This window comes from Scardinius erythrophthalmus (genome assembly GCF_964197995.2).
Source record: "Scardinius erythrophthalmus genome assembly, chromosome: 6".
NCBI lineage: Eukaryota > Metazoa > Chordata > Actinopteri > Cypriniformes > Leuciscidae > Scardinius > Scardinius erythrophthalmus.
The window spans coordinates 21,633,554-21,657,013 of NC_138226.1; the positions used below are offsets into that span (position 1 = coordinate 21,633,554).

Here is a 23,460-nt window from a genome sequence, read left to right on the forward strand (position 1 = left end):
TTAAGCTTCTGACTTTTTGAGAAAAACTTGCTGAGTTGCTAAGTCGGGGGAAAAAATTAATATTTTAACTTCATAAATCAAATAAATGACAGCAGTTACTCAGTCAGAACTTGAAGCAGCAAAGGACAGTTTTGAAAGATCCGATTCATTCATTTTACAAATGTAAGCCTAGGAGTTGCGCAACTGATTTTATAATAAAAATGCTATTTATGAAGACTAGAGCCTACAGACTTAAGCCAAACATTGTGCCTTTTTTGCCATCTGTTGTCTTTTTTTTATACACAGATCAACTGTCTCGTCACGTATTTATTATACATGCACGCAAGTAATGCTATCTCAGTCCACTATGCTGTCAGTGAGAGTGGGACTGTATCTCAAAACCTAGTGAGCTGCCTATCTAGACATCATTCCCTTACAGCCCCAAAGTGCCGCATTTTAGCGTTTTATGTGCCCTAGTCACTAGTGTGCTGTCCAGCTAGGCTCCGCACTAGCTCTTGAGACAGACAGGTCGCGAGCGAGACTTCCGGTGAGTGTTGCGTGGCTCTAAACTGTTTTGATTGAGTTCAGCGTTTCAGGTTCAGACGCTCCTCTGCGGCAGAGCCAAATGAACGCCCTCGTTTCATTTACCTCCAGACATGACAGCACTGAAATGATGCAGCATTTAGATATCCCATCCTCACGAGACATGGATAACATCCACAGGAGAATATTAAAGGAGTGAATAACTGTTACCGTGAGCACTATTTTGTACTGCCCCGGATTGTTAGCTTAGCTGGCTAGCAGATAGATTTTCAGTCTCTGCTGCTGCTGGGTGGTGTTGCCCGAGGACGGACATCAGCGATGGGAATCATTTTTACAAAGTTATGGAGGCTTTTTAACCACCAAGGTACGTCAAGCAGTATATTTTAAAACATATTTCGATGATTTTTTAACATTGACTTGCTATGTGGGTTTTTATTAGCTAGCAAGTATTTGCTAAACTGCTACTGTAGTTTCGCTTTAAAACAGCGACGCTGGTGCTTATACGACTTAAATAATTATAAACATGTTGTACATTCTTCAAGGTAGAAATATTCTGTGGTGAACGACTGTCATTACATTAAAACAGCCGGTAAGGCTTCAATAAACTGGCTAGCAGTAATATGGTTTCAGACTGGCTGTTGACAGATACTCTACTGTCAGGGTCAGTCTCTGTGTTTGTGTAGGATGGAGACCTGATATCGTTATTTTTCACTAATAGATAATTGTTGAGTGACGTGTCAAGCACTGTAATACGCTTATGTAATTCTCGTGTAAGATTAATATAAATTTGGTAGGAAATGTATTTGTTCGCATTTTACCGTTGCTGTGGGTAAAATATTGATATTATATTCCCCTATACGTGTTTGGTTTTATGTACTTCGTCTGGTATTGATAAAACATAACTCACCAGTGAGGACATATCAATATAAAGTGAATGTGAAAACCAAATGTCAGCACTGAGTATAGATTAACCTGCACCAGTAGTATGAATTCAAAAGTGAAACACCCATTGCAGCACTCTTTGCTTTTTTTTAGCTAGATCATTTGTGCCTTTTTCCTCTGTGATATGTGCATGCTGGGCATTTTGCAACACTGGTCAGCCTGTGTGTCTCTGACAGTGGTTTAATCCTCAAAGCGCTGGAGTTTGTGTCAGCATTTCTTGTTACTCAACGTCCATGTGATAGCCAGTGGTCTCTCATTTATAATAAATGGTGTGGGATATTCATAAAGCATAATCTTGTTTGAAAGACTTGCACATCAGTGAATGAGGTACTGAGCATGTGCAAATTGCAACATAACCCAGTGGAACATTTCTCTTCGGTTCTTCTCACCTTACTCATTAGCAGAATAGATCATTGTGATATGGGTGAGCCGTGTAACATGAGAGTTTAGAGATTGTTGCCTGCAGTCAGATGCGGTACCACCAGTCTGTATTAATTCTTTTTGTTTAGATGTAGTGTAGTAAAAAAATGTTTTGTTTTTGAAAGAAGACTCATATACTGACCAAGGCCAAAGGCTGCTTTTATTTGATTGAAATACAGTAAAACAGTTTTATATATACAGTAAACATGTATATATAAATAGGAAATCTTTTGTGGCATTCTAAATGTCTTTACTGTAACTTTTGATTAATTTAGTGTATCCTTGCAGAATAAAAGTATTAATTTATTTTTAAAACATTTTTAAATCTTAATCACCCCAAACTTTTAAGATGCTAAAATATTTTCACCCTAAATCCATGTTAAAGTAGTTTCACCTTTTTGTTGTGTTGACTGTTTCTGCATCACACAACACTGCTTAGATTCTTTCAGAACATTTCATGGAATAGACAGAACTGATAAGATGATATAATCAGAGCCTGTGAATGGGTAGAATCTAACCTTCATACACGATTTTTTTTTTTTTTTTATTCCTCAGTTTCATGTCCCTTCTTGTGCAGGTTAGTATTCAACTTTCCAGGAACGAACTTTGAGAATTTGAGTTTAAGAATGTCTTTGAAATGTTTCTCAGTCTTTAGGTTAAATGTTTGAAAGTTGACACTGTAAATGCAAACCCACATTGTGATGAACCGGCTATTTTGTCTTTTTGTTTTAGTTGTCAACTTTGTACTGTGTTGCCACTTTGTAATACATGCATTAATCATGCACAATGTGTGTTTATGCCTTGCAAAAAAAAAAAAAAAAAATGTGATATTGAAAATTGGTGCTGTGACTTCTACAAATAATCTGATGTCAAATATTAAAGTTGCCTGGCCGGTTACATAGGTTATGATTAGGCCTAGTTGAAATTGCACAAATGACTTGTTGTGATATTTGTTAGCAAAATAGAATGGTCTGAAAATTATACACATCGTATTCCACTGTTTTTACTGTTTCAAAAGGCTTATTTTAAAGCAGTATTATTTACAGATATCATTGTTATTAAAAAAGTGTTTTGGTTTGGTTTTTGTGAAGAGATTGTTAAGATTATTTAATGTGGTGTGGTTGTGAACGTTAAAAGTACTGAAAAAAAACTTTTATTGTTGAGAACTTGTCTTTGAGTTCAGAGAGAAAGAGAGATCTGGAACCATGTGACTTTTAGCCACCTCTTTAAATCTAAATGTCAGCACAACTGTACATTTGAATGTGATACAACTCATACTTATGTATGTTTTTTTTTTTTTTTTTTTTTTGCCACAAGGACTTGGTATCAGGCTATTTTTCTTGTGAATACAAGGAATGAGAAAAAGAAAACATTTAATTGAAGTGCTAAAGCACATCTTTACAATACACCTTGAACTTTGGAGCCTCTTTGGCAAATGAATGCTTAGCTGACATGATTATATCAGCTTTAAACTCTGAGTGTCATCAGTTTCAAAGTGTCTTTGTGAAAAGCATCTCTTTTCAGAATACTTTTATTTGACTGAGCTAAGGCAGCTGTGAAAATAAATCTGCATTGTTTATCCTTTTGATCTTTCATTAAAAAAATTCACAAAATTCATTGAAGTAAAACAATTGAAAGTGGGGGAGAACTCACATTAATAAATAAATGTTTTTCTCCAATGCATGTTGGACACAATTATTGGCACCCCTAGAAAGTAGGCTATATTTTCATTTACGTTTATTTTTAGCACACCAGGGTGACTAGGAGTATGAAATTGTCCAGCCATGACTTCCTGTTCCATGGGAGTATAAATGTGAGGAAACACAAAAGGACATGTGTCTATATTGTCTTAATGCACGGTGAGGAGGATAGTTTGAGTGGCCAAAGACTCTCCAAGGGTCACAGCTGGAGAATTGTAGAGATTAGTTGAGTCTTTCTTGGGGTCAGAAAGCCTAGAATTTTTATCAAACAGCATCTACATCACCACAAGTTTTTTGGGAAGGTTTGAAGAAAAATCCTCCTTGCTCATCCCAAAACAAACTCCAGCATATTGTCAGACACGACTGGATCTTCCAAAGGGATGAAACAAAAAAAAGAGCTTTTTGACAGCAAACCCACCAGATGGGTTTGGTGCAAACAGGGATAAACAGTACCCGATGTCCATGGCTTAATATAGGCTACTGCTAGATCTTTAATGTTGTGGGCACTGATCTATATAAAATGACATATAGATCAGTGGTTGTGGGCCTATTTTTTTGCTGGAGTTCCTGGACAACTTGTTCAGAAACATGGTATAATGGATTCTAGCAAATACCAACAGAAGAAAAACCTGTCTGCTTCTGCTAGAAATTGTATAATGGGCCGTGATTGGATCTTCCATCAGGACAATGATCCAAAACAAACATCAAAATCAACACAAAAATGTGTCACTGAGCAGAAAATGAAGCTTATGCCATGGCCGTCCTAAGTTCCCAAATGAGTGGGATGAACTGAAGAGAAGGACCAACATAGGCTAGATCTGGGAATCTGAAGGATCTGGAGAGATTCTGTATGGAGGAATGGTCTCTGATCTCTTGTCAGATGTTCTCCAAACTTATCAGGCATTATAGAAGAAGACTCAGAGCTGTTATCTTAGGAAAAGGACATTTCAATAATTGGGTGCCAATAATTGTGGCCAATGTGAACTAGACAAAACCTTTATTTCATAATGAGATTTTCCCCCCACTTTTCATTGTTTCACTTTAATGATAGGTTAGAATTTTGTGAATTTCTGAATGAAAGATCAGAAGGACAAACAATGTAATTTATTTTCAAAGCCCCCTTTGATCATATTTACCAAGGGTGCCAATAATTCTGGAGTTGCTTTATTACCTGAAATAAGAATATTTCTAAACTGATTCATTCAATTGTTCCAGAATACATTTTATACAAATCTATGTCAGTCCTTTCATTATTCAGAGACTAAACAGATTGTGAAAATCTGTGTATTAAAATACACAAAAACATATTAATAAAATAAATTTTTAATTAAAATAAATTAAAAACATAAAATAGTGTTTGTGTATTTTCATAAAATATGTCAAAATGTCCGTCTTGGCGAGTATTTTATTTTACATATAGTCAGTTATGATCAGTGTATGCAGTGTTTTAAAGTTTAAAGCGCTTGTCTGAAGTTAAAAATCATTGGTTACCCGTAAGCCAATCACATAACGTTTGGTTATGACGTGTGTTATGCGCAAGCTCAGCTGCATCGAACTTCCACTGTAAACACATGTATGATGCGAAAACAAAACCATCGAGGGAAATACCGGAGTGAGCATGGCTGTGAACGACTTTTGCAGATTATGTGAAGTAATAAATCTACGCATCCACGGTACAGTCAGCGTCTACGTCACGGCTCTCAGCCCGCCCTCTGTTCGTTGATTGGCCGGCTGTTTTGAGGCCGGAGGAAAACTGGGAGATAGGTCGCTATCTCAGACTGAGCACGGAAGCGAACTGAAATTGAGCGGAAGTACGAAGTCTGACGTAGTCAGGCTAATAGATACGCACTTGGCTCGGAAAGCACGCAATTCAGATCGTGGTTTGTGTATGTTTTGTTATAAGATTGTGATATGAAGTTTCGGGAAGATTGCCCTAGTGAATTCTGATTTAATTTCACTTTTTCTTTTAAATGTTTTTTTTTTTTTTTTTTTTTTTTTAAATTGTACATGCATCAATTATCTGGAGTTTATTTCTAGCTAAATAAGTGTTGAATTTCACAAAATAAAGACAAAAAGGTGTGTGATATATGTATTATATCAAACCTAAACCTATTGGGCCTTTTTGTGGACAGTGGGGCTGAAAAAAGTGCTGGCTTTTTTGCATGTGGCAGTCAGTTAAATTAGATTGAGATATTTGCATTGTCATCCATTGTCATACATGAGGAAACTGCAGTATGCAAAGTTCTGTTGCAACTAAGCATTGTCTTCTCTTGTGGAAACTATTTGGCCACCTTTACACACACTTATAAGTGTTACCACGTCACCTATTCTCTAATGCCTTTGACGTGTCTGCAGGTGCAAACACTCATATCCGGAGTCAGTTACAGCTTGAATTGTTATAGGTTAGAGTGTGAAAGTGGGTTGCAGCATAATCATCATAATATTAAAATAGAGATGCATTGCCAAGATACTGGTTATGAGTTCATTTTTAAAGTGTGTGGTTTGAAGCAATAAATTCAGTTTGCTTAATATTTATAGATTATACAGCTGTATGTTTAACTGTACTATAGGGCTGGGGAAAAAATCGATTTGATTTAAAAATCGAGTTGGTAGGTCAAATCGATTCATATTTTCAAAAAATCGATTTTTTAGATTTTTTTTCTCCCCCTCTTCTATATAGCGTGCAATACTTTGCATTCGCCAAATCTTCCTTCAGGGTTTCCGTAGAACGCTCCCTGTGGCGCAGCCCTCGATGCTTCACGACATCACGACAAAAATATAGGCTAGCATGTTTAATTTTTTAACGGTCCTCCACGACGACGGCGCGCGAGTGAGTGAGTGAGGGAGAGTGAGTGAGAGTGTGTGTTCGCGAGTGAGTGAGCGAGTGAGTGTGACTGTGTGTGCGCGCGAGAGTGAGTGAGTGTGAGTGTGTGTGTGTGTGTGTGTGTGTGTGAGAGAGAGAGAGAGAGAGAGAGAGAGAGAGAGAGAGAGAGAGAGAGAGAGAGAGAGAGAGAGAGAGAGAGAGAGAGAGAGAGAGAGAGAGAGAGCTGTATGTGAGCGAGTGAATGAGTGAGTGTGTGTGTGTGTAGGCTATGTGAGTGAGCTTGTGTAGCCTATATGTGCGAGTGAATGAGTGTGTGAGACGGCTCGCGATGACTGGTCGTAAAACAACGTGTAGTCTGACATGTTTCTTGTCCACGACATGACAAGATTTTTAGGAGTCAAAATCGTGTAATTTGACAGTGACTATCCTAACAGACAAACAAAAATTTGTTTATGGTGATGCACTTTAATTAAATACAATAAATATATATTTTTAACCTGTTAACTGTCACGGGCCCACCGGTGGGCCCAAATTCATTACATATTTAAAACAGTAAAATCATATACTAAACCTAAACTAATCTTGACATACTATATATCATTTGAAAGCTTACAATCTCTAGTTTTCATATTTGGTGACTGATTTTCAAAATAAATTACAGAGGAGCCGTAATTTATCAATTTGCAACAAGACAATTTTCATATTCCTAAGGCGTGTTCAGAACTTTATTTTGAAATAGCAATGAACATTTTTATGTGATTCTTAGAGGTTGAATTCATATCAAAATCTGCCAAACTTCCCATATTACTTCTGAATAGAATGTCTACTTCATAAATTGTATGAAAATTGTGGAAATAATGGTTCAGATGATCACTCAAACCACATATGGAAATAGAGGCGTCCTTATATGGGCAGTAATGGAGTCTAGTTGTCACCTAGTGAAAATGTTTGGTACTGCGCCCAAACAAAATCTTACTGAAAGCTCATTTTTTGAGATATCAACCTAAATTTTGAAACACAACTTGTTCAGATTTTTGACTTTATTTTTTTTGCAGTTTTAGAGTCACCCAGGTTTTAAAAATATATATTTTATATAAAATATGAATAATTAATTTTTTTACATTTTACATTTCCATAAACTCAAACTGCTATAACTTTTTTTCTGTTTCACTTTCTTAATTTATTTCACTTCTACAAAAATCTGCCAAATGTCTTCTTTAAAACAAGACCAATTGTATATCTATACTCCAAAGCATTCTTTAATTACAACCATTTAAGTTCGAAATGTGCATTTTCATGTCTTCTCAAAAAAAGGGGGGTGACAGTTAACAGGTTAAAATATATTTACAGTTCGCAGTTATTTTGTTTTAAATGGGGGGGGGGGGGAATCGAATCGAATCGTAAATCGAGTTTTTTATAAAAAAATCGCAGATTTTTTTAGGGGAAAAAATCGCCCAGCTCTACTGTACTAGGGAAAATTAGTCTAATTAATGGCAGTAGTCTATAAAACACTATATTGGCAGTAGAAAACCTTTTTGATCAAAATTAAAGGTTTCACAACTTGTAAATTGCTTCCTATTAGCCTATTTGTTGTTGTTGTTGTTGTTGTTGTTGTTGTTGTTGTTGTTATTATTATTATATTTATCCTTATATCCGAATGATCAAAATAAGCATTTTTCTGTCAAATTCACAATTGTTTAGCTCAGTTGAATTGAGGCCGTATGTGGAAAGTGTAGGGGAGACCGGGGACAGTTGCAACACTTTTTGTATTTCTCTCAGTTACTCAGAGACTATTTGGAGTAGACCAACCAAATTTGTATATATTAAACTTGCATCTGTCTGCTAATTACCCATACCATTTAAAGATGATTATATATGACATATCGTTCACAGTATTTATTTGAATGGAAGAAGTCAGATGTTGCAACTGACCCCGACCCAGGGGACGGTTGCAACACAACCCAGGGACGGTTGTAACACGTTAAAAATACCTTAAATTTCTCTAATTAATTTTAGCTTTTTGTCTCAATGAGCATATAATTCTGAAAATATTAACTGTTTTAGGCCTACTATAATATTATAGTATTATGTATTTCAATAATATTATTGTAGCCTATAATTTATTTATTTAGTCATATTTATCGAATAACAGTTGAGTTTTGTTTGTGTAAAACATAGGCCTACATAGATTCAGTGTGCAGAAATTACAGATGATATTCAATCTCTCCATATTTCAGTGTCAGACATGAAGAATTTAACAATTTGCAATGCAACAAACCTTTATTAAACATGCAATTTATAACTTGTTGCAACCGTCCCCAACCCTATCAGCCATGACAGAACATCATATTCCTGCTAGACACACTGACTTTGACACATGCTAACCATGTCACTTAGAAGTCAACAAAACAATAATTCAAACTAAGTAAGTTTTGATTAATTCATACAAAATGTCTGAACAGTATGACAAAAATACATCTCATGAAAAAAATTACTTTCATACCTCCAAAACAAGTTTTGTTCAATAAATGCAGCAGCATTTGTTGAATATGTCTACTGTCTTTTTGGTGGGTGGAGGGTCTAACTGTGCATGTTCAGTATGAGTGTCATCACTCTAGCTTGTTTCTGATTGGAGAAAAATGACATGTTGCAACCATCCCCTGTTACAACTGTCCCCGGTCTCCCCTACTGTATTATCACATGCACCACTGTTTGTGATAATGTAGGTAGTAAAACGTGCTTGTAAGGGCAGTACTGGCTCCATTGGTCTCCAGCCTAAAACAAGTTTGACACATGCATATTTTACTACATGTGGGTTTGGTCATTATTCTGTTCTTTAGACCTGCTCAGTTCCTTGCTATTGTTAGTGTATAGGATGGCACATTTCTCAGTGACACATTCAAATACCTGTCATGCATATGTTTGTGTGTTAAATATTCTAGCTAATTTGACAACATTCAGAATCAAAGACGAATGTCTACAATGCTGGGTATGATGAAAAGTGTTTACTAAAATATTTAACAGTTTTTCTGTTGTTCCCCCAGAGCACAAAGTCATTATTGTTGGGCTGGACAATGCAGGAAAGACCACCATACTTTATCAGTTGTAAGTATTGCAAACAGTTCATTCTTCATTTTAGAATATATTATAATGTAACATAATATGGCTGTAATTTGCTTGGTTTCATCATAACATGGCACATACCCTAACCCTGTATATGTATATTTCACAATATTACCATTTTAACCGATTCCAAACTTTTGAACAGTACTCTGTGTGTGTGTTCATGTGTGTGTGTGTGTATATATATATATATATATATATATATATATATTAGTGGTGGGCCGTTATCGGCGCGTTAACGCGAGACTCTTATCGCGCGATAAAAAAAATATCGCCGTTAATCTATTCTCCAAGTTGGGTTGGGAGATGGCTCTACTACACAAGCTATGATGACGCAATCTACCCGCGGCCGCGAGGTACACCCGGCTGCAACGCATATTCGTCGTCATCTTAAGTAAACACGGCTGTAAGTGAAAGCGTACTCGGTTACTAACGTAACCTCGGTTCTCTCTAGAAGAGGGAACGAGTATTGCGTAAGTAGCTTACGCATCGGGAAAGTCTTCTTTCTTCGAGATCTGAAGCCAAAAAAATTATCCTTAATTTTGTATTCATTGTCAACGCAGTGCAGCAGCCGACAGACCTAGGCAGGCTGTATAAGCGTGCTCATTGGCTGCTCGGCTGCAACTGCTTAAGCCTATCGGTGAGCGCTCTGAACGCGGCAACCAATGAGGGCGCTTCGCGCCCTCCACACCCTTCTAACCGTCAGAATGGGCGTGGCCAGCGTGTATATATTCAGCGCTCACAGGCTAAAATTCTGGTTTTCGCAGTCTGAAGCGCAAAAGCTCGTGGCGCGACACGGCAGGTTACGCAATACTCGTTCCCTCTTCTAGAGAGAACCGAGGTTACGTTAGTAACCGAGTACGTTCTCTTACGAGAGGTTCTCTCGTATTGCGTAAGTAGCTTACGCATCGGGAACCCTTTGTCAACGCCGTGTGCGCCGAGCATCCAGCCCATGAATCCCAGGGGAACCGGGGAAAACACTCTGCTGGGAAATGTGGCCGGTCGGAGAGACGGGCTAGCGTAGTACATGCACTTCATGCAGCATATGAAATAGAGCGGCGCGGCCGGTCTATAAACATAGCAGTACAAACAGTAGGGCCGGCGGAGCGAGCCCATACAGTACATAAGCACTCATAAGGGTAGGAGAAAACGACATAGTCGGTCTCACATGAAGAGAAAAATTCCCGTGCGGCAGAAATAAATGCGGGCGGCCAGCAGCGCGGGCCAGCACCGATAACAGCGCGTAACGGGAAATAGGAAACAGAACGGAACAGCCGGTCTGAGTCAAACACTTCACCCTGAGTAGTTACCAGAATAGCGCCAGCATATGAACGTAGTCTGCACACGGGAGCTGGGCAGAGCATACATGTCACTTATACCGACAATATTTTTGCCTGTAGGGCAGGAACTTCCAGGTTATAAAACCTCACGAATGTAGACGGGGAGGCCCAGCCCGCCGCCATACAAATGTCGTGGATAGAAATTCCGCTGGACCAGGCCCACAACGAGGCCATGCCTCTAGTGGAATGGGCTCTGATGCCCAGAGGGCACTGCAGGTGTTTGGAGGCATAAGCTGCTGCTATCGCGTCCACTATCCACCTGGACAAGCTCTGCTTCGAGGCGGCAAGACCTTTGGTGCGTCCGCCGAAGGAAACAAAGAGCTGCTCTGAACGCCTGAAAGCGGCGGAGCGCGTGATGTAAACTCTCAGCGCCCGGACAGGGCATAGGAGGTTATCACTGTCCCCACTATCGGATGCTGGCAGAGCCGAGAGGGAAATAACTTGTGCCCTAAACGGGGTTCCAATCGCTTTGGGGATGTAACCGTGTCTCGGTCTGAGAATGACTTTCGAGTCATTCGGCCCGAACTCGAGACATGCAGGGCTAACAGATAGCGCGTGCCAATCACCCACTCGTTTGACTGAAGACAGAGCTATCAGAAAAACGGTTTTAAGCGACAGATACTTTAGATCCGCGGATTCAAGTGGTTCAAAGGGAAAAGCCTTTAGGGCCGCCAGGACCAAGGACAGATCCCACGAGGGAACCGAGGGGGGCCGCGGGGGGTTCATCCGTCTAGCTCCTCTGAGGAAGCGGATAATGAGCTCATTCCTTCCCATTGCCCGGCCGAGCGTCGTCTCAGCGAACGCTGTAATAGCGGCCACATATACTTTGAGCGTGGAAGGGGATCTGCCCTTTTCCAACAGCTCTTGCAGGAAGGAGAGCACCCGCGGGACCCCGCATGCGCGCGGATCCAGGTTTTGAGTAGCGCACCATTTAGAGAACACCGACCATTTAGACGCGTAGAGCCGTCTCGTGGAGGGGGCTCTAGACTGCGTGATCGTGTTCACGACCTCTTCTGACAGGTCAACGGGTATCCGTTGATCGCCCATGCATGCAGCGACCAGCGCTCTGGATGGGGATGCCAGATCGATCCAGCGGCTTGGGAGAGGAGATCCTTTCTCACCGGGATCGGCCATGGGGGTGAGTGCGACAGCCTCACTAGCTCTGGGTACCAAGTTTGGTTTTCCCAACGCGGGGCTATAAGCAGCACTGAGTGGTGCGTTTCTCTGATCCTCGAAATGACCTGTGGCAACAGGGAGATCGGAGGAAAAGCATACAGCGGGAGGCTGGGCCATGTCTGGGACAGCGCGTCCTCGCTCTTCGAATAAAACTTCGGGCATTGAGCATTGTCTTTCGACGCAAAGAGGTCGATTTCCGCTCTGCCGAATAGGCGCCAGAGAAACTGGACTGTCTGGGGGTGCAGAGACCATTCTCCCGGGGGAATGTTGTCCCTGGACAGTCTGTCTGGACCGACATTCAGGTGGCCCGGCACGTGCGCGGCTCTCAGCGAGCGCAGCGAGCGGTAAGCCCACACGAGGAGGCGTTCTGTCAGCCTGCACAGGTTCCTGGATCTGACACCGCCCTGTCGGTTCACATAGGATACCACGGACATGTCGTCCGAGCGGACTAGCACATGGTGATCCTGTATGAATGGGAGGAAGCGCCTGAGCGCGTTCTCGACCGCTATCATCTCCAAACAGTTTATGTGGAGGCATTTTTCCCGGTCTGACCACAGGCCAAAAGCCGGTTTGCCCTCGAACAGAGCGCCCCAGCCTGAGGTGGAAGCGTCCGTCGAGATAACTTTGCGGTGTGAGATAGCTCCCATTGTCACTCCCCGCTGGTACCAGTCGGCCGCTAACCAGGGCTTCAGAGCTGAAACGCAGCTCTGAGTCACTCTGATGCGGATACCGCCGGAAGCCCATGCTCTGTGAGGCACTCGGGCATTCAGCCAGCGTTGTAGCGGGCGCATTCGTAAAAGACCCAGCCGAAGCACTGCTGCGGCTGAGGCCATACAACCTAGTAACCTCTGAAATATTTTGAGAGGTACGGTGCTGCCCGGCCGGAGGGACGCGGCCAGGCATCGAATGCAGCGCGCGCGCTGTGTCGACAGGCGGGCCGTGTACTGATATACCTGACCGTCGAAGGCGAATCTCAAGAATGGCCTGTGACGGGGTATTATCAGGATCTGAAAAGCACGCGTCTTTTAGATCGAGAGATATAAACCAGTCCCTCGGGCGAATTTGCGCGAGAATTTGTCTGGTTGTGAGCATTTTGAACGGTCTTCTCATAAGAGCCTTGTTCAAACGTCTCAGATCCAAAATTGGTCTGAGAGCTCCGTCCTTCTTGGGAACGAGGAAATAACGGCTGTAAAAGCCCGACTCGCTCATGGAAGGGGAAACCGGTTCTATAGCCCTTTTGCACAGAAGTGTAGCTATTTCTGCTCGAAGTAGATGTGCTACTTCCCCATTCACTCTGGTCTCGATACGCACTTGAAAGCGCGGAGGGCGGCGAGCGAACTGCAGAGTATAGCCCTGTTTTACTGTGCTTAGCACCCGTTCTGATGCGCCTGGAATAGTTTCCCACGATTTTGCGTGTGCAGCCAGGTGCAGAATGGCCTCCGGGCTCCGATCGCCGCGCATCGCGGGCTCGAGAGCTCGAAACGGAGGGGCGGGCGCGGCGCGCGCGCTCTTGGTGCTTAGATACGGCGGATCGCACGCAGCGATAGCTGGCCGTTTTACACACAGTGTCCCGGTGGCTTTAGACGGGGAACATAAAGTGTGAGGCGCGACGCGCGATGGCGGCGTCGGGGGCGAAAATGTTCGTTAGTATGTGTGAGCGCTTGAGGGCGGGCACAGGACATACATTCAGGGGCGGGCGCGGCGCGCGCGCTCTTTGTGGTTAGATACGGCGGATCGCACGTAGCGATAGCTGGCCGTTTTACACACAGTGTCCCGGTGGCTTTGGACGGGGAACATATAGGGTGAGGCGCGACGCGCGATGTCGGCGTCGGGGCGAAAATGTAGTTAGTATGTGTGAGCGCTCGAGGGCGGGCACAGGACTTACATTTAAAACATGACCGGTCGCGGAGGCCGTGTGACAGAGCGGGCAGTGAGTAGGTGTGGGCACGGAGAAGTGGACACGTGACCTACATTTAACACTAAAGCGGCTTTTGCCTGCTTCATGGGAGTGGGCTCTGTGAGAGACACGGGATGTATAGTGCTTGTGTACAGGGGTGAGCACAGAACGTGGGCACATTCACTGTACTAGAAACACATACGGCGTCAGCCGTGCAACCAGACATATGCTCTTTTGAAATTTTTCTGGGTTGCCGTGAGAACGGCGGATGCGCGCAGGCGAGCGGGTAGATACCGGCTCGTTGACTGCGGGGTAAACAGCTGCAGTAGCCGTGGCAACGGGGACTGACAGAGCGTTAAGCTTCGACGGTGGTCCAGCCGCAGGGCTGCGGGATTTAACCGTCTTTTCTTCTCTCGTGTTTAGACGCTCAAAAATACTCGAGCACCCTGAGAAGGTGTGGTGCGAGAGGCGGGTTCGCTTTCTGTAAGTAAGAAAGACTGGCCGCGAGCTCAGAGAAGCAAGCAGCATAAATTTTTAACTTCCCCGAGAGCTGGGATCGAACGCGGATCTCTCGCATGAAAGCGTATGATTCTGCCACTGAGCCACAGGGGAAAACACATAAGCTTTCAGTAAGCGCGACCTCATGTGTCGCGTCGGCGTTTGTTTGCAGGCGTGCGTGTGTTTAAAACAGGCTCGTTTACTGCAAAAGTAATATTTCCAGTCGCCTGAACTTAAGAGGGGACTGAGAAATGTGTGAGGATTGGCGGTTGTCCAGCCGTAGCGAGACTAACACACTCTCTTCTCTTTTCGCCGGTGAGTGAGGCGCGCACGCTGAACGCTGCTCGTGACCGTCCGCTTTGTCATCCCTTGAACAACGCAATCTGCGCGGCCCAACGAGGGAGAGAGCGGGCTTGTTTTCTGTATGTAAGAAAAACTGGCCGCGAGCTCGGAGAAGCGAACAGCATAAACTTTAACTGCCGCGAGAGCGGGGATCGAACCCCGGTCTCTAGCTTGACAGTCTAGGATTCCGCCACTGAGCCACAGGGGAGAATACATTAGTACTCGGTTAGCGTCATCATGTCTTGTGACGGCGTTTGCTTGCAGGCGAGCGTGTATTTATAACAGGCTCGTATACTGCAATGGTAACAATTCCAGTCGCCTGACTTAAGAGGGGACTGAGAAATGGAGGTTATAGTCCAGGCCACGGCGGGACGAAAACACTCTGTTCCCCTTTCACCGGTGAGTGACGCGCGAGGACGGAGTAGCTTTCTTGTAACGTAAAGAGAGCTCCAAGACCGTCCGCTCCTGCCATCCCTTGTGAGCGGCGCAGTTTGCGCGGCTCGAACAGAGGGAGAGGAAACTCGCTCCGAGACCGTCCGCTCCTGCCATCCCTCGTGAGCGGCTCAGTTTGCGCGGCTCGAACAGAGGGAGAGGAAACTCGCTCCGAGACCGTCCGCTTCTGCCATCCCTTGTGAGCGGCGAAGTTGCACGGCTCGAACAGAGGGAGAGTACGGGTATCTATCACATTCGCCTCATCTCCTAACGCGGCGGCGGCGCGGGCGAGAGCCGGCGGTTGAGCGGCCGGGAGGGAGAGGGCGAGAGAGAGCTCGAGGGAGAGGTTCCGGCGAGCTCCTCAGTCACAACAGTCTCCGGTGGTCGCTGCGAGCGGCGCTTCTTATTGCGCGGCCCGGCAGGGACAGGCGGAGCGACAGCTTGGTCGAAAGCTTCAAGTCGAGCCCGCAGGGTCGACATTGAAAGCTCTTCGCACTCGGAGAGTGCGGTGGCGGCGTGCCCGCGGCCCAGGCGGAGAGCGCAGAGAGGTGGCGGTCTCCGTTGCTGAGCGGGGCGCGGCACGAGCCGCAAAAACGAGGCGTTTTTACAAAAACGCCTCGTGCTCTTTTAGAGTACACACAGAAATAGTAATAATGTAAAGGATATGTCGCCGGATAGCGTAGCAGGCACGGATGGCTGAAGGCGGCGAAGACGGCCGGCTTCCTCAGGCGCTGTCCTAAGCTTGCTGGTCGCTGGTTTCAACGGCGGCGGCTCTCAAGATCCAGCGATGCGAAGAGCGTCGCTGAAGACAAGAAAATCAGAATTTTAGCCTGTGAGCGCTGAATATATACACGCTGGCCACGCCCATTCTGACGGTTAGAAGGGTGTGGAGGGCGCGAAGCGCCCTCATTGGTTGCCGCGTTCAGAGCGCTCACCGATAGGCTTAAGCAGTTGCAGCCGAGCAGCCAATGAGCACGCTTATACAGCCTGCCTAGGTCTGTCGGCTGCTGCACTGCGTTGACAATGAATACAAAATTAAGGATAATTTTTTGGCTTCAGATCTCGAAGAAAGAAGACTTTCCCGATGCGTAAGCTACTTACGCAATACGAGAGAACCTCTCGTAAGAGAACTGCAACATCCATTATTTGGACTTGGTTCGGATTTAAGCCGTCCGACAAACAGCAGCAAACTATCCGAGTGTGTGGTGGGGTAACGGTTCGGTAAGTTAACACACGACTAATCCGTTCTACCACCTCAAATTCAAAACGAAACATGACATCACTGAATAGCAGCGCGCGCGTATTATTCTCATTCTAATATATCTTAGTGGTGTAACGTTAACACATAATCTCTGTCTACGCCCGATTTAAAGAATCGTTGTTGTGTTTCTTTTTAACTGAAAAGACATCAGTTAGACAATATTATAACTTTAAATTTGGGGTTTCATAAGCTCCAAGCCATAATAAACATTAGACCTACTTAAGATCTCTGCAGCTAGTGTACTTAAAATTTATTTATCTGCAAAATTATGTTGTATACTTACAGTTTTGCACAGTATGTTCTCAAAACTACATATACCCTTTAAAAAAAAAAAAAAAATTAGCAGTTGTTTAGCAGGGTCTGTGTAACCTGTTCTGAAATGGTTTTATTATAATATACTGTATATCGTTATCGCAAGAGGCTGCAATGTATATCACAATATAGATTTTAGGCCATATCGCCCATCCCTTATTGATAGCCTATAGTAGTTGATAATAACATAGGCCTACCTAATGTTGCCTACGGACGGTAACAGTACAGAAGTAACCTTTTACAGTCTATGAGTAGAACAGCTTTCTCAAGCAGTTTGTGATGCATTTTGGAAACAGGAGATGAGCCCCTGGTCTAATGCGCCACCTGGCTTGAGAAACCCGTTCTCAAAGACTTAGCCTACTTTTATAGTCATTATTTGGGTAGCACACATATTCTGAATGCCTTCGGCAGAATTCAAATGAGCCATTTTAATCTAGATTAATCTAGATTAATTTCAAAATTAATCTAGATTAATCTAGATTAAAAAAATTAATCTATGCCCACCTCTAATATATATATATATATATATATACATATATACATACACATACACTGTATATAGGGGCTCTCAAGCGATTAAAATTTGATGTGTGTGTATATATATATATATATATATATATATATATATATATATATATATATATATATATTATATATCGGCCACCTTGCACTCTAAAGCCCCTTTCACACAGAGATTCCGGAAAGTACACCGATGTGTCACGGGATTTGTGTGTCACATGAAGATCCCTTAAAGACACATGACATCATGATGTGACGTGTAAATGCGTCTTCAGTTTGCTTATGATCTGCGATTTTGCGATCTGCAATCTTGCGATTATGATCTGCGATCACGCTCTTGCATTTTTTTTCTGACTCGATCATAACTAGTGCATCGTTCCACTAAGCTGGCGAAAGAGCTCCGCTTTAGCGTCATCACTGCGACACACCCCTTACGGCATTGATCCTGCCTTTTGTTCATTTTCCGGGACTGATCCTGGCAATGTTACTAGGTCCCCATCCCGGGATCAATCCCAGGATTAATCCCGGGACGTGTTTGTGTTCGCACAGAAGGCACTCAAACAATTATATGGCAATTTTCTGGGATCAACGTTTTGTGTGAAAGGGGCTTAAGATATCAGCATCTGTATTGGCTATTAAAAAAATCTATATTGGTCGACCACTAAACATTATAAAAAGTCTTTACTGTCACTTTTATATATTTACACGTGATAATGTGACTACATCTTGCAAATTACTGCCTTATTTTATAGTGCTTTCATATTTATGGTGTTGTCCTATTTGTTGTTCATTTGGTGCTCACGTCGTTGTTGTAATCTCCAGCTCTATGAATGAGGTGGTGCACACTTCACCCACCATAGGCAGCAATGTGGAAGAGATTGTGGTCAATAATACTCATTTCCTGATGTGGGACATTGGAGGACAGGAATCACTGCGCTCCTCTTGGAACACTTACTACACTAACACAGAGGTAGCGACCTAAGACAACTGTAAAGTTACCTTGAATCGTAAAGACTGTGTTGCATTAACTTGTTTCTCCTGTGTAGTTTGTGATCGTGGTGGTGGACAGCACAGACAGAGAGAGAATCTCAGTGACCAGAGAGGAGCTCTACAGGATGTTAGCCCATGAGGCGAGTATATGTATGTCAGTATGAGAACTGGCATTGCATGAGTGTTCATACACACATTTGCTAAAGGGGTTTTACTAGAGGTGGGCAATATACCGGTAGGCACGATTAACTGGTAGAAATTTGTCAACTGGTAGAGATTTTGGACTATTGTCTCTATCGCGGTTACGCTCACGTGACATTGCTATGCTGCACGGTCACGAAAGCTTATCATTTGGATGCGTTCAGTAAGTAGAGAAAGACAACGTTTCGCTATATTTGCGCGCTGTCAGAGAGATGGTTTCTGAGCTCTTTCTGAGAGACGGCGCACATGAAGCCGATGCTCTTTATGCGCGAGTTCTGAACAGTTCTTTTTGCCATGAAATTGGGCATTAACATTAAATACACAACATATGTCAAAATGACCGTCTTTGCACGTAAACGCAGTCATTTATGTCTTGAACTTAAACAGTTGAGAAAGAAAACACAAGTGTATTGGATCCAAATATACCTGCCGTCATCTGTCATTAATGTTAATCGAACAACAGAAAAGAGAATCTCTCACTGCTCTTGACTGAATCACTTTTGTAACCATAATAAGAATAAATGTATATTTAATTTACACAGTGAAGACTATGGAGTGTTTTTTGTACATATAATTCATGTAGGTCTAGTATTTCTTATTTCTAGTGCTTGAAGTTTTTCAAGGAGATCTATTTCATTTGTGTCTTTGTTTGTTCTTTTGTAGTTTGTTTTCCTATATGCTTGTATTTAGTTTCTTTGTTCATCACTTTTTACTTGGTGATATGAATTATGGAATTTCAATGTTATCAACATTTTTTATATCATAACATTTTTAAAGCATAAGTAACTATTGTGATGTATATCATTATCGTGACATAAAATAATGATAATGATATACATCACAATAATGATATAGGTCACAATAGTTACTTATGTGATGTATATCATTATCGTGACATAAAATGACTCATATCATGATATAAGATGTTGGTCATATCGCCCACCCCTAGGCTGTACTGAGACTGTCTGGTTCGCTCTTTTGTGCCTTGACTTCCTGATTCCACTTCCTCTTTTCTCTTTATTAGGATCTGAAAAAAGCTGGTTTGTTGATTTTCGCCAACAAGCAAGATGTGAAGGGTTGTATGACTGTTGCTGAGATTTCCCAGAGTCTTCAGCTTACCTCTATCAAAGACCATCAGTGGCACATCCAGGCCTGCTGTGCCCTCACTGGAGAAGGGTAAGGCCACAAAAACCTACAGCAGAGCCACATGACAAACATGTACATTCAAAGATCCAGTTCAATATTATGTTCAGTCGAGATGATGTAATGAGTCACAGATTGTGTAAACGTCTGCTGTTCTAGTCATTTTGGCTGAATATAGAACTAGCAACGATAGAAGTGATGAATCCGCATTAGGCGTCTAAAAGTTGCATAGACAGCAATTGCTGTCAGACAAATGCAGACATGTCCTTGGGTTTCCAGTCCATGCTTGTTTTTAATATTAATCAAGAATATTCCATCCTTAGCCGCCTTTCCACTGCACTCAACAAATAACAGCCGATGAACCGGAAGTCATTCATTTGTAATGGAGAGTTGCACAGGGGCTGCGTGGGCTGCTGACCATCTGCGAATGTGCGATTTTTGCATCGGTGTTGAGCTTTAGATACGTTAAAAATATTTAACTGGTAAATCATAAGTAAAAATGAACATTCAATGTTGAATTTGTGTTGCTATTGTCTTTTTTACTATTTCTCATTATTATCACATAAAAGTTCAAAATTATGAGAAAAAAGTATCTCATAATTTCAAATTCCATCATAATTATGACAAACATAAAAAAAGTCATAATTATGACAATAAGTTGCAATCATAAAATTCTGAAATAAAAAGTAATAATTATGCCAAAGAAGATCGTTTTGACTTAGTGTGTCATAATGATTTTATCTCATAATTTTGACTAATCTCATAATTATGATATACCAAAGCATATTCTCGTGTGGCAGTAATATGTGCTTTCATAGACCACCCATGCTGGCCAATTCAGAATTTCACAATGTATCAATAAAGCAAATTCAAATTGTACCTTTCTAACCCCATTCTGACTGCTTTGTAGATGCATACAGAGACCTGGATGCACAGAAAATAACATTTAAAATATGTTGCCATTAAAAAAACATAAAAAAAAAAAATTTTATATGTTGCCATTAAAAAAAAAATATTATCACCATAATATGATTCAGAAAGTCTGTAGATTTCATAATGGAATGTATGAGCGGTCATTAACGTTTACTGAAAAGACTAAAATGCACCTCATTTAATGGCCAAGGTCATTAGTTCAGAGGCCTTTCCCTGACTAACAGGCAGAAAGCACAAATGTCTTTCTTTGTCTTCTTTAGAGAAAGAAAGAAAATAGGAGCATTGTTAACTGCCCGAGCTGAATGTCTCTTTCCTGTCCGCAGGCTCTGCCAGGGTCTAGAATGGATGATGTCACGGCTGCGAGTAAGATGACCTCAGGCTCAGACCTCAGATAGCAGTGTGCTCTCTCTGTCTTTCCCACCGGGTGTCGCTCACTGTGAAGGTGACTCAGCGACGTCACCAGAACTCGTTTGATTAATTTATTACAGATTATTGAGAACTGTGAATGAACAATCTGTAACTAACTCACTAAAATAAGTCAGGACTTGCAAAACAGCATAAACCCAGTGTTTTTCTGCACGGATGGCCATTGAAAGAGGAATAGGGTGGCACAGACCTTGGACTAAGAGAACTTGTCTCTAGCTGAGCGGATCCCTGCCTGGAGTGGCCTCGCTGCTTTACCCATCTACCTGACATGGTGTTGCCCAGTGTGTGCAGTCCAGTATTTTCATTAACCTTGTGCCTGCACCTGACTCTGTCTCCTCTGGGCTGAGGAGACACATTACCATGCAACAGGAGACTGCACTCATGTAAAATACAACTAAATAAAGTGTTTTTATCTGTCATGACAGATGTTTCACATTTTATTTCTCAATACCCCTCACTGATTGTCCTTTTTTTCAAAATGTACAACGTTGAAGTATTTGGTTACGTTCCACAGCTCTTTGGCCACCTCTAGGGGGCATTGCATGGTTTGAAAGGACAGTGTCTCTTTTTAAAAATGAATTTAATTAGCGTACTTGTTTAAGCTCTGGATCTGAACTTCATCTGGAAAGAACTTTGTGTACTAAAATGATAGCATTTTAATACATATCACAGAGTAGACCATACACATAATATTATCACAGAATTTTGACTTAATTTTGTAATTATTTGCACAGTACAGATAATTACTGTTTAAACATTTACATTGTAAAGGGAAAGTGTTTTTTTTATATTTTTATGTCTATGGATTTTTTGCTATTGAATTCTGTGTCACTGGTGGCAAACTGCACTTTAAATCTAGTGCTTAAACTGGTCAAAGAGTATGCAGAATGCCTTATTTACTGCATTGTCTTTAGATTAGGCATTGGTAATCGGTAATGTGGATCATCACAGTGAACAGACCTTGACAGATTTTTCTTTTTGGAATCTCTCTATATAAGATGATCTCATGTAGAACTTCAGTGCCTCATAATGCTGTTTAAAACACAACTATCTTGATAGTTATTTGTCTAACCATCTGAATCAGGACAACACACTTGATAGGGTTGTTATTACTCAAAACATGTTGATGTTGCGGTCTAGCTACTTACATTTAAAGTTTAATTTCATGAGTCATGGTAAACAGGTTTTCTCTGGCACTGTATCTGGATTTGTGTTTTGAAATGCTGTTTCCCTGAGTGAGAGATGTTGCTTTTATTTAAACCAGGAGTCATTGAAAGTGTTTTAATACCCATCCTCAGCTGTTCAGACCCCCTTATTACTTAACAATTTTCCAGTGACTAAGCTTTATGACACTCAAAGCGTCATGTCACTGGATTGAAGTATTGTTCATAAGCTTAGTCAACAGTTGTCCATGTTTTCCTCTGTTCCCAGATGAAATTATTGCTTTTCCACTCTGTTAGTCTGTACTAATTAGTCCAATCTTTAAAATATTAACCCAATCAGTATTACATTTGTTTTATTATTAATGCCAACTTGTGTCACCCATACATGCACCCTGTTAGGCAAATTGCATGGAAAATCAATAAAATGTTCAAAAAGTAGTTGAATAGAATCATCAACCTAGAGTTCATCTCCCTTCAAATATCCTCCCTGTTTGACCCCATTTTTGTATCTTTTATTCATTTCCAAGCCAGGAATATAGAGAAAATGAATTTATGTTATTTCCACCCTGTTAGTCCATGACTGTTTATTTTTATATTTTAAGTTTTAATTTTTGATGTGTGTTTTTGTCATTTGTTTATTTATTTTTTTAATATTTATTTGAATCATTTATTTTTATTTTAGTTATTTTAGTACATCACGTTAAAATAAATGAAAATGAGAATTGTTGCCTTGGCCAATATTTTTATTGTTCTGTTTTTATACTTCTTTATTTATAGTGTTCCATCACTGTTTGGTGTTCTGAAATAGAGGACAGAGGGAAACACTGAGCTGACACAGTCACAGCTGCCTCTGTCATTCACGTTCAGCTCAGTCATGCTGCCCCGCCGTGGAGATGTGGAGAACTGTAGGACTTTTGAGTGGAAATGGCTGGAGCACAGTGATAAAATTGTTGTATATTTTGTGTCTCGAGGTGTATCAGCAAAGTATTGTTCAAACTGTTCCACTCAATGATATAATGGGTTTAAGGAAACATACCTCTGTGCCTAAACATCACCCCTTTACTGTCACTCAGGGTGCTTTAAAAATAGTGTCAGCTGTATTTTTGAGTGACCCTGAATAGTTTAATACTGTAAGGTATTCATCAGGATTAGATTCGGGTGAGACAGCAGCTGTCTGTCTGCTCAGAAGTGCTTGGGAGATGTTGTAGGGCACTTTCTAAAAAGCTATTTAATAATGACTCATCCTTAGATCATCATTATACTAGCTGTATAATGGACAGTCAACATGCATTGAGT

General features: G+C 41.8%; 1 protein-coding gene across 1 annotated transcript; it reads left to right on the forward strand.

Annotated features, from left to right (window-relative positions):
• The first annotated feature begins 333 nt into the window (after window positions 1–333).
• arl5a (ADP-ribosylation factor-like 5A) lies at window positions 334–22,890 on the forward strand. Its single transcript, XM_081367828.1, has 6 exons — window positions 334–886; window positions 9,453–9,513; window positions 18,131–18,278; window positions 18,355–18,438; window positions 19,524–19,675; window positions 20,899–22,890. The coding sequence occupies exons 1-6, from the start codon at window positions 841–843 to the stop codon at window positions 20,945–20,947; spliced, it is 540 nt and encodes a 179-aa protein (XP_081223954.1). The 5' UTR covers window positions 334–840; the 3' UTR covers window positions 20,948–22,890.
• The last annotated feature ends 570 nt before the right edge of the window (window positions 22,891–23,460 follow it).

Coding starts and splice junctions, on each gene's coding strand:
- arl5a (XM_081367828.1), top strand. CDS start 841: ATGGGAATCATTTTTACAAAGTTATGGAGGCTTTTTAACCACCAAG. Junction 9,514..18,130: donor ACCACCATACTTTATCAGTT/GTAAGTATTGCA, acceptor TGTAATCTCCAG/CTCTATGAATGAGGTGGTGC. Junction 19,676..20,898: donor TGTGCCCTCACTGGAGAAGG/GTAAGGCCACAA, acceptor TCCTGTCCGCAG/GCTCTGCCAGGGTCTAGAAT.